Source organism: Talpa europaea (assembly GCF_964194135.1).
Source record: "Talpa europaea genome assembly, chromosome: 4".
NCBI lineage: Eukaryota > Metazoa > Chordata > Mammalia > Eulipotyphla > Talpidae > Talpa > Talpa europaea.
In genome coordinates this window covers 30,059,652-30,071,808 of record NC_140070.1, presented here as the reverse complement: position 1 = coordinate 30,071,808, position 12,157 = coordinate 30,059,652, and the positions used below count along the sequence as shown (strand labels likewise).

Genomic DNA, 12,157 nt, shown 5'->3' with positions numbered 1-12,157 from the left:
GTCACAACATCAGGCTTTGAGAAGAGAACTCAGCTTTATTGTGAATTAATTGACAAGAAGACAGGATATAAACTCAAATTTGCTCCACTGATTAAGAAAGGGAATGAGGTTATATAGGGTTTAGGGGCAAGAGCTGAGAACAAAGAAGTTGATTTTATTGGTAGAATAACAAGTTAAGGGCAAAGAAATGTAGACTTGGCTGAAGTTTATTGGCTAGTTCACATATAAAGAAGTATGAAGAAGCTTTCCTTCAGATTGAAGTTTTGATTTCTATTGGTGGCTTTAAAGAATTAAATTCTTTAAAATTCTTTAAAGAATTCACTTTAAAGAATTAAAGTGAATTTACCTCAGCCATTCCCCCTCCTCTTGGGCTCAACTCAAGGGAGGTTAATTGATAAGCCTCTAGATTCTGCTGTGTCTGTAAAAGCAAGCCTCAGAGAAAAAGTTGGATGCCTTTTTTTTTTCTTTTGTGCTCTTACAGTCTGAGACCAGTTTAACCACTTAGCTTCAGTTTCAATATCATTTAGTATTTCCCATGTACCAGGCATACAGGTTTTACATATATTAACTTATTTAATCTTTACAACAGTTCTCTGAAGAAATCAGTATTATTGTTAATCCTGTTTCTTAAAGATGAGGAAATCTATGTCAGTGAATCAATAATACATTATCTTACTCTTCAAAGATGAGTTTTTAAACTGATGTTTCTGATATTTGGACAGTTGATTTGCTTTCTGAAGTGTCTTTATTGATGTTTATTCTCAAAAGTCAATCTCAGAAAGAAAGGAAGAGAAGAAAAGAAGGACAAGTTATAAGAATTCTTTTGCTATTAAAGTGAATTTATTTTTAAAGAACCTTAACATGACATGTTCTTAAATTTAGTCATTATGCCCATCACTATGATTACATCATTTGAAACCTTGAACAAGTTATTCATTTAACTTCTATTAATACACCCATTTATTATTAATACACCCCTCTATCAATGCATCCATTTGTTAAAGGACATGGGTAAATGGTTAATGTTTTTGGAAGATGTAATTAGAATCAAGATGGTATTTGTGAATGTGGTCTGAAAAGCAGACATAAGTTGGGGTGATGCAACCAGCTAGACTGTGTGTATTCTAATTTGGTTGTAAGTTGCTGTAAGGTAGTTATGCATAGGCACACTCAATGGTTAGTCAAAGACAATAGTGTGGTCACACATTTCTTGTTCTCTGACCTTTTAACTCCTGCTATTGCTGCTGCCTGTATCTTGAGTTTTCTGCTTTTCTGCAACATCCTGTTGTATTTTGATAGGAAGTTCCACAGCTGTCAGGAAACCTGCCCTGATAATGGCTGCTCTGACTTCCCTTTCTTGGTTTTTCTGGAATCCTTACAAAACTCCCCACTCTCTTAGTCTCCACCATGACTGTCTTGCCTCTTAAACTCTGGTTAGTCCAGGTAGTTGTCTAGTCTGTGTAACTTTCTACCTTTGGTTTCCTAAAGTCAATTTATGGAAAGAGATGGATCTGCTGTTTCTAAATAAGAAACCCACTCTCCATGAATAAGAATCGAGGATGAATAAGTGGTTGAATAGTTGGGGACTTGGGAAGCACATTGTCCGGTATGGTCCACTGCAGAGCACTATGGGAGAGAAATTGCAGAGGCTTATGCTCTTTTCTTTAGAATGCCCTCTCTGATGTAGTCTAAGCACACACTCATTCAGTGTTCAGTTCTAGAGAAACAGCTTCTATCAAAATGTCCACACCCTCCAGCAGGTGGAGACTTCCTCCTTTCTTTCACATTACCAGGACCAGACTCTTGAAGGTATTTAACATGCTATTTATGTCTGTTTTGCTTGCTTATCTGCCTTCCTCACTAGAATGTGAATCCTGAAAGCACAATGATTTTTTATTATGTGCATCGTTCTATCTGTAAAGCAAATTCCACAATAAGTAATAGCCAGAAAAAAACTCAATAAGGATAAAAACAACCGTGTCATTTGGATATGAGTCATGAAGACTATTGGAGAGCCCAGGCCGCTGCAGCCTAGGAATCATAGCCCACCCTGGCTTCCTATCTACTCAAATCCAGAGCAGCCTGTGTGAAGTGATAGGTAGGTTGTAGTTTTGCAGGGGAAAATATGGCCCTGAAAATAAAGTGACTGCTGATTAGCACTAATGTTGATGTGAGGATGAGCTCTAAGTAAGTGAGCTTCTTAAAAATTATTTCTGATACTAAGAATGAAGTATTGAGTGTGTCTGTGTGGACCTATACCAGGAACAAATACACCCAAATAAAACAAGTAGAAATGAGGAAAGGCAATTGCTGAATTGTTTTAGCCAGGATATCAATAAATGCAACCATTTCTTACCAAGTGAAAGGAGGTTTAGTAAAAGTTGAAATTGGGATACACTTGAGTCAGGTCATGTCCAAGTGCCCCTGTGAACAATGCTCCGTGATGCCTGACATGGTGGGGTTCACATAGACATTTCCATAACCTGGCGAATTAGGGGGTGCCTTGGAAGATGCATTCCTTTTTTAAAAAGATTGATTTATTTATGCGTACAAGAAATGGGGTACAGGCTAGAGGTGCAGGGGGTGAGAGAATTCACCAGAAACAGAGTGGGGAACACAATAGGCAGATTGACTGAAATACGCTGCTGAAGGGAGCAGCAGGCAAGCCAGGAGAGGTCTGCCACGCCACGTGGGCCAGCTCCCTTGCCAGGGATCGAACTCATGCTGTAGCAGCTGTGGACAGCTTTATAGTGCTGAGACGCAACCCCTTGCGCCACCAGGGAAGCCCGGAAGATGCATTCTTATTGTCTTTTATGGAAGGGAATTCTTTATTCTCTGGTGAACTGGGGTTTCATGGCAGTCTTAGGACATCTCTTTCACAAATGTTAAATGGATATGATTTTCAGTAAGAAAATAGAGCTGACAACAGCTGGCAGTGTAGTGAGGTCTGATTTATCTCATGTGGTCTGGGAATGAGATATTTCATCTAGGCAGTATTTTCTAGATATCTGATGCACCCACCAAAATCATAAAAGATTAGTATTTTGAAATTATCTCGGGTGTTTCCCTTTTCTGTTATTTACCTTTCTCAGATATTTCTCTTCCTGAGTCTAGTAAGGAGACTGTGCTCGTAGAATATAACAGAGTAATCAAGTAGAAGCTTTTACAATGATATTCCCAAAGCAATTTACATACATGGAGTGTTTTTTTTCTTGATATACTCTTCTTTTTCTCGTTGAAAATGTTTTTTCATGAAAACCCTTCTTTTCTAAATCTACTACTTTCAATGTGTTACAGACTATGAATTCAGATAATTGTTATTTAACAATGGCTACCTTTGTGTGTTAAAACAAAAGCTCAAAGGGTAGCTGTGATGATTATCTGGATAAATGAGCTAAGATCAGTGGTTTTTTTTTGCTACAGGCTTTACTGGCTTATTCTGACTTCCCAGAGTTCTTTTTCCTGTCCCTCCTCTGAGTCACTGGCATGTGAACAGTGGCCTCTAGAGAGAAAATTCTTGGACGTAGCATGTTCCAGTAAGTCACGAGTAAGTTTGAACAAATCATAACTTCTTTGGGTCATTTGCTCATCTGATCTAGATGGTCTCCAAGGTCCTTTCATGTTCTCATGTGCCAAAAAAGAGTTCAACAAGAAGACTTTAAAAACTTTTAAGGGCCTCCCTGGTCACGCAAGGGGTTAAGCACTGCACTATGAAGTAATCCACAGCCTCTGCAGCACGAGTTCAATCCCTGGCTGGCCAGGGAGCAGCCCACATGGCGCAGCACACCTCTCCTGACTTGCCCGCTGCGCCCCTTGGCACTGTACTTCAGTATATCTTCCTGTTCTGTTCCCCATTCTGTCTCTGGTGAATCCTCTCACCCCTCCCCCCATCTCTGGCCTGTACCCCAGCTCTTGAACGCATAAATAAATAAATCTTTTAAAAAAAAAACCCAAAAAACTTTTAAGACCAAAGTGTCTGGAGGGTTGAATGATCACTTTGGATAGTGATGTCCTGAGGCTCTTCCCAAAGGAGGAGGGTCTGTTTTAGAAGGGATGACGGAAGGACAAACAGGTAGGGATGTGTATCTGGAGAAAGGCAAGGTCTTCTTAGAGGATAGTGATTAATGTGGTAAAATATGTATAGCAAAGTCTACCCCTTTAACCATTTCTAAGTGTACAGTTCAGTGGCATTCAGCACATTCACATTGTGTGCCCTTCACCACTACCCATTTCTAGAACTTTTCGTCATGTGAAACAGAATGGTGACTACCTGTCAGTCTCTTTTCTGGCTCAGTGAATTTGACTTCTCCAGCTACTTCATACAGGTGCAATCAGACAATATTTGTCTTTGTGTGTTTAGCTTCTTTCATTTAGCACATAAATATTTTCCAAGTTTATTTATGTTGTAGCCTGCGTGAGAACATCATTCTTTTTTAAGGTTGAGTAGTATTCCATTATATGTGTATACCACATTCTGTTTATCCATTTTTTAGCTAATTGTGATTAGTTTCTGTCTCTTGACTATTGTGAATAATGCTGCTATGAACAAATGTGCCCAAGTTTCTGTTGGCATCTCTGTTTTCAATTCTTTGGGGTCTATACCCAGAGATGGAATTGCTGGATCATATGATAATTCTATATTTAACTTTTTGAGGAGCCGCCAAACTATTTTCCATAGTGACTGAGCTATTTTCCATTCTCACCCACACTGCATGAATGTTCAGTTTCTCCAGGGAGGGAGAACAATTGCGTGCACACAATATAAGCCAACTAACTGGTCTACAGCACAGACTTCACATATGGCAGAGGCAGGACTGCAATTAGGATAGTAGACTGAGGCCAGAGGATGGAGGGGCTTGAAGGCCTGGCCCTTGTATTGATACTTTATTCTGTTAGGCTTTGGGAATCTGATGAGTACTTCTGTGAAGCCAGGCTCATTAGAGTGGTACTCTTGGAAGATTAAGGACAAAGGAGATAGATGCAGGATGAATTAGGCCCTAAAAGTGGTAGATGATTCAGTTATTGAGCCTGAAGGGTCAGGCTTCTTGTGGAAAGGTAAGAAAGACAAGGATGAAAGTGGCAACTCTCTGGGCCCAGCGTTGCCAAACTGGCACAACCTATGTACCATATTGAGGGAGGGAGGGATATGAAGGTACAGAATGGTGCCTCCTGGAACTTCAGCATCATGAATTTTGAGGTCCTAAGTTGAAGACATGATACAGAGATGGGGCCTGCTTCTGCTTATTTCCTGCCTACCAAAGTGCTAGATATTTGCAGCAGACTGCAGAGCTGAGTTTTGGGTACCAGGAGGTGTCCCCACTTACGCAGTGGTCCTCAGCTGGCCCTCTTGAGTAGGATAGGATGGGCATTAGGATGCTTGCAGAAGGGGCAGGAACTCAAAGTTGAACACCTATGAAAAGAAAGAAGGAAAAAAAGGTGTCAGTTAGGGTGTCTAAACTAAGATCTAAGCTTGCTCCAGAGTTTTTATTTTGATCTATAATTCACATAGTACATAAAAATCATACTATCCTATAAAATGCTATGAGGAAGGTGTGTGTGTGTGGCTGGATTTTCACTGCATTTGCATTGTATTCAAATAGCTTATTGGCAGAAAATCCACCCCATCAAGATGCTTCTGTCTCCTTTCTCAGTCTATTTGTGTTCCTGCACTGAAGGTTTCCAGCAGGCACAAGGATCATTAGGTGTCCTTTGTGCTGGAAGAAGCTGGGGAATGCCCTGGGGTAGGGGTGTGGAAGGTTGTGCCTGTGGGTGTGGTGGGTGAATGGCTGGGTGTAGGCTTTGGTGGCAAGAGAGTTTTAACTAACATTTAAAATAGGTGGAATTAAGGGATCTAAAATCAGATTTATGAGGCATCATTAAATTAATTAGGCAGAGTATGAGGAAATATGTAAAAAAAAAGTTAGGATAATAAGTGTTCCAAGGCGTCCTGTGTGGAAGACAATGAGAAAGTAGCTGATACCGTGGTATTGAGATTAGCCTGGATGTGAGCAGCATAGAAACCATCCCAAAGGTGACAAGGCATGCGCCACAAGGCTTCTATTCCTGCAAGGTTATGGGACTCGTTATTAATAGGAATTACTACCTTCTCTGGGCTCTTTACAAATAGATGTCCATCTCTTAAGATGGGCTTGAGCTATGTCTACCTGTATTTTCAACTCTGTAGGTTTGGATTTTTAAAAGTTAATGATTCTTATCTTGGTGCTGAGAAAGAAAACAGCAGAAGCAATCCCCGCCCATGTGCATTTTTATCTGCTTGTTAAACTGTCAGCAGCCCTTTGCACACTCACTGCTGTGTGGAGAAGGCGTGTTTGCTGACACTGAATGACCATCAGCCCCAGCAGGCCTGTTTCAGCTGTGAAGATGGCTCTGTCATGAACATCCCCCTTTCTGACACAACCTAACCTTCTTCAGAGCCTGAGAGCAGGTGGTTTACCCAGATGCTCTGGACAGCGTTTAGAGGTGGAATAGCCTGTTTCCTCAGCGAGGGCTAATTGCCTAAGAGAATGAGCAGACCTTGACGGGAACCATTAAATATTTTCAAGGAAGACCTTTGGGCTTCCTAAGAAATGAACTTTCTTCCATGACTGTCCTGGCAGGGACTTTGAATTATGTTCTCTTGTGAGCTCAGCAAAGGTAAAAGTTGCCCAGCCTTTGAGGGCCTTGAGCCATGTGCCCTGCTACCCAAGGAATCAGTGAAGCTTCAGAAGAGAGCTTAGTCCCTGTACCTCTGTGCCCAGGTCCTTAAATCATCTGTGCTTTGCTGCCAGCTGATGGCACAGTTTGACTCTCCAGGCAGGCGCAGGGGACAGCTGTGAGAAATGAGAGGACCTTGAAAATTCGCAGCACCACACTCTTCTCTGGCATCTGAAAGAGATCCAAACTTTGAACAGGATCTAAGAAGCAGTAAAACCAGAACTATAGGATGAAAAGCTCCTAAAAGGCTGAACATGGAGAACTTGGCAATGTTTGTGAAGATGTGTGGTTCCCACAAAAGAAGAGAAGAGAAGGGGGTTCTGAGAGGCCATGAAACATGTAGGTGACCACAAGCAGATGGGAGGTGCATTCTAGCTAACATGGGGATTGAGAGGAAGAAAGAGACGTGAGCTAGGAAGCGTGACAAACTAAGGTAAAAGATGAAGGAGCTTATCTGGCAAATTGTTGAATTTTACAGCATTTTTTTCTGACTATAGCAAAAGTACCCACCACACCAGTGATAGTGGGAAAACAAGAAGGCTGGAGGTCAGGGATTGCTGGCTCATTTGATGGGGAAATTCTGTCAAGTCAGGCCCTCAGGAGACTCCACCTGAGAAGTGAGCTGAGAGGTTGCGTCCCATCTTCAACCTGACAAGTGGAGTTTCAGTAACAGAGACGTAGGGTAGAGAATAGTTTGGGGAGTTCATGAGTAGACTTCCCTCCTGCTTCCATCACGTCTCAATAAGCCCTGTTACAGCAGACTGACAGAGGAGAGTAATGATGCTGCATTACCTTTATGGAGGCTGTGCCATGTGCCACTTAGATTCTAACTTCCTCACATGGCTTAGCACATTTATTCCTCACAGTAACCTATGGGGAAAATGGGGTATAGGAAGTTTATGTAATTTTCCAGAGTAAACCTTGAGGATGAGGATTTGTACCCAAGCATTCTGGCTCTTAAACCCTGAGTTATGCTGCATCTCAAAGGCAGAAAGGAAGGTATGAATTTAACAAAGATGTGTGCCTGCCATTATGCTGAATACTTTGTTTGGTTTGCCTTAATGCTTCTGGAAGCTTCCGAAGAGCCATATACCCATGTGACTGATCCTGAGCCTCTCCCAGGTGCACCAAACATGTCACTATGGTTGGTTCATCTGAAACAGCTAGGTTTTTTAAAAACTGAGGTATAATTGACATACAACAGTAGTTTTAGATATAAAGCACAATGATGTGCTCTGTGTATATCTTGGAGAGTGATCACCATTCTAAGTCTAGTGAATATTTCTCACACACACTTAGAAAATTTTTTCTTGCAATGAGAACTTTTAAGGTCTGGTCTCTGGGCAATGTTTGGACATATGATATATTATTATTAACTTCAGTCACCACGCTGTATATTACATCCCCATGACTCACTTTTTATAAGAAATTTGTGCTTCTTTTTTTTTAAAGTTTATTACTTTTTTTAATAAAGATTTATTTATTTATACATAAAAGAACTGGGGTACAGGCCAGAGGGCAGGAGGTGAGATGATTCACCAGAGACAGGGTGGGGAACAGAACAGGCAGACTGACTGAAATACACTGCTGAGGGGAGCAGCAGGTGAGACAGGAGAGGTCTGCTGCACCATGGGGGTAGCTCCCTGGCAGGGGATCAAACTCGTATGCTTCTTGACCCCCTTCAGCCCTTTCTCCCACAACATCCTCTCCCCTACCTCTGGCAACCATCAGTATGTTCTCTGTCTATGCTCAGTTCCAAATGGCTATAATTTCCCAGAGATCATTTTAACACACTTTATAAAACAAAGATAATAATGATAATATTTATCTTGTCATCATGCAGAAAATGTGGATAATAACAGAAAAGAGACATACCTCCATTTCACATCACAGTCTCGTTTTGACTATATCCTTAGTCTTTTTAAAATAGTTGCACATAGCGTAAATCAATTTCATACCCAATATTACAAACTTTCCCCCCTATTTTCATGAAGTCTTTATAACTGTGATTTTTTAATTGATGGCATTTTGATTTGGGGGGGGTTAAGTTGGGGGCACTTTGAGTTTTCTTGTGATTATTGATGTAGAGATTTAATATTAACTTAATTTTTTTAAGGGGCATTTTTAAAAAAAAATGTATTTATACAAGAACCGGGGTACAGGCCAGATGTGCAGGAGGGTGAGAGGATTCACCAGAGACAGAGCAGGGAGCAGAACAGGCAGACTGACAGAATACACTGCTGAGGGGAGCAGTGGGGGCGAGACAGGAGAGGTCTGCTGCTCCATGTGGGTTTCTCCCTGGCCGGCGGGGATCGAACCTGCACTACAGAGGCTGCAGACAGCTTCACAGTGCAGGGCTTAACCACCTGCGCCACCAGGGAGGCGCAAGGGGCATTTTGTCCTAGGTCTCAAGCTAGAAAATAAGCACTCAGCAGTCAAGGTTAACTTAAAAACGATCTTTCCTTCTGTTTCTGTTAACAGGTATCTACCGAACAGAAAAGGATAAAGGCACTTTGTATGAGCTCACGTTCAGAGGGGACCACAAACACGAATTCAGACGACTTGTCTTGTTTCGACCCTTTGGCCCTATCGTGAAAGTGAAAAAGGAAAAACTCAGCATGGCGAACACGCTTATCAATGTTATCGTCCCCCTGGCAAAGAGAGTGGACAAATTCCGGCAGTTCATGCAGAACTTCAGGTTCGTTTGATTGCACATGTTTATCTTCCTCAGTGTGGTATGTGTTAAATGTGATATCATTTCCCGTCATCTCCCTCATTTCCCCTGCCAAATACAAAGGCCCCTTTCTCTTCTCATTCAACTTTGTTTTTTTCATATAAAGTTTTATCATTTGTATTTGCCTTTTCCCTAAAGAAATTAGGAAACTGCCAGATTAGCATATTTACCTCCAGAAGTGAAAATTAGAAGGGACTGTGTTTTCATCAATCTCTAACTGGAGGCCTGGTGCCTGCTGTATTCAGTCTGACTTGATGGGCGCAGGTTTGGGGATGGCAGGGCCCGTGCCAGTGCATGAGTGGGGCCCTCTCCCAGATGCCAGGGGGCACGGTGGCCCAGTGCCCATGTGGCCTGTGGAGTTATGCTGGAGACTATTCCAGAAGGTGCTCTGGGTTGGCTTCTCCTGCTGCCATGCTGTCAGCTGCAACCAGAATGCATCGACTCAGAATCTAGTTTGTGTATTAACTGACAGCTCCTCAGGGATTAATTTAGGATTATGCCAACAAGTTTCCAAACACTCATTTTTGTTGCTCCCCAAGAAGACTAAGTGGGTTTATTTTCAGATGCAGTAATGTTTTTACACACGTGTCTTTAAGCTCCTTATTGTGTGCTGCGGCACCTTCTGAGCTCTCGCGGCTGACATACACAAACTGGTTGAGGTTAATCAGCTAATTAATTTACTTAACCAGCTTGTTTTAAAAATGGAAAGGCATTAAGTGTCTACTTATAAATCTGGGAGTGCTAACAATGTTTCATCTCTTATCATTATGTTCACATTATTAAAAGTCAATACTGCTCAGGGTACGGGTGTGCTTGATAACTTCTCAAGATTCTGGGAAACAAACTTTTTCCTGGTAACATTTGAAGAGTAGTTCTCTTCTAGGTAAATTTTAAGGTCAGAATTCAGTAATTTTAGAAGAGACCTTTTAGATCATCTGGTCAAATCCCCCCTTAGTTCAGAAAACCCATAGCATCCCCAACATGCATGCGTGTGTGTATGTATGTGTGTGTGTGCGCTCGTGTGTGCGCACACGCGCCAGGTAACTCCCCCTTCACGAGGCAGGTTGTGTCAACGTTGACCAGCAAGAAAGCTTTCTAGCAAGAAAGCTGCTGTCATGGACCTGATTCTGCCTCCTGTAATTTCTCCTCATGGTTTAGTTCCAGTCTCTGAAGAAATGAATGGCCAAATCCATTTCCTCTTAAACATCATAACCTTTCAAATAGTTGCATAAGGCTTTCACAAATCCCTTGGTCTTTTCCAGGCTAAAGAACCATGCTACTAACCATGTATAACCTAGAGGAGGGTGGGATGACCTTTTTTCTGTTCCCAGTGGCAGGAGGTCTCTTTATGGACAGCACTTGGTCTGTGGCGTCCCTCCGCCTTCAGTACTGAAATGTCTCCATAGCTTTGGTTTCTTCCTGCTTTCCTTTGGTGTCTCTGTCTTCCCCTTTCCTTCCCTTACCTCCTCTTGCCTCCCCATCCTGGCTGAGTGCTACTAATTGCTTAAGCATTATGTTCTAAGTATGACCCACCCTGTGGTTGGCATAACACATTAAATCAAATTATTACTCCCAGAAGTTGGTGTGCCCATTTCTAGGGCTAGTTTATAGCAGATTCCTTTGGCGAGGATGCTGCCTGCGGCTTGCCAGAGTCAGGCCCCGAGAGTCACCCCAGCACAAGGGCCGTTGCTGACCACCGTGCGGGGTGTGGTGTGGGTGGCACCCTAGCAGTCCTCGTGTAGGACTTGGTGCTGAAATAGCAGGATTTTCTTGGGTATCTGATCACTGTTATCTTAGAGTCACAAGGATTCAAGTAATTAACAGAAGAATAAAACTAGAAGGGAAATATTGTTGAAAAAGTAAAACTGATCACTTTTAAGTCTTCAAAATTGAGGTGACATAATGAAAGTAATTCTACTAAATGTTTAAAAAAATAAATTTCAGGCCCTGTTCTCTTGATTTGCACTATAGGGATGCCCATCCCTCTATGAAGCCAGAAGAGGACAGATGGGGAGCCTTGATGGTTAACTTGGGTGTCTGGAGGGCCTGTGCATGTGTGCCTGACACTGGACCAGGAACAGGTTGAAGACGTAGTACCTGCCAACACAGAAAGTAGAATCTATGCAGACAGAGCTCGAAGCTGTAGCAGAAATAGAGATGAGGGAGAGTGGATATAAAAAGGACTTCCAGGATAGAGAACAGTGAGCAGAAGGCAGGGTGGGAAGTTTGCTCTCTGATCCAGAGGCTTCTGAGTGCGTTGAGGTCTCTGGGGAAAAAAAGGAGCGAGAACTCAAACTGAAGGTATTTAATTCCATGTAAGAACTTAGTAAAGGTGGCCTTTCAAATAAGCCAACAGAGAGTGGAGTTTTCAGTTAGATGGTTTCAGGACAACTAACCAACCATAGCAGAAAAAAAAAAGTAATTCTTGCTTCACGCCAAAACCCAAAATAAACTCCAGTCAACTAAACATTTAAATGCACTTAACATGACCATAAAATTACTTGGAGAAAATGTAAGGCTGTTTATTAAATATTTGATGCTAGCTTTATGAAGCCCCTTCCACCCCAAGGTTGGAAACTGTTAACTGGTTTGCACTGAAGATGACACTGTGAGTGATTTTTATTTCCTTCTTTTGAATTCTCTGCTTTGTAAATTTTTATGTAGCTACCATATGTTTTATGTTCTGTTTAAAAATTCAGTGATAGTGTT

General features: G+C 41.9%; 1 protein-coding gene across 1 annotated transcript in view; it reads left to right on the top strand.

Moving 5' to 3' along the window:
- Positions 1–12,157, top strand: part of CSGALNACT1 (chondroitin sulfate N-acetylgalactosaminyltransferase 1) — a gene marked incomplete at both ends in the record, with an annotated part of 78,782 nt that overhangs the window by 34,778 nt on the left and 31,847 nt on the right. The window contains one exon of the mRNA XM_084231692.1: positions 9,196–9,412. Within this exon, the coding sequence (XP_084087818.1) occupies positions 9,196–9,412 (217 nt within the window). The remainder of the gene's footprint in view (positions 1–9,195; positions 9,413–12,157) is intronic.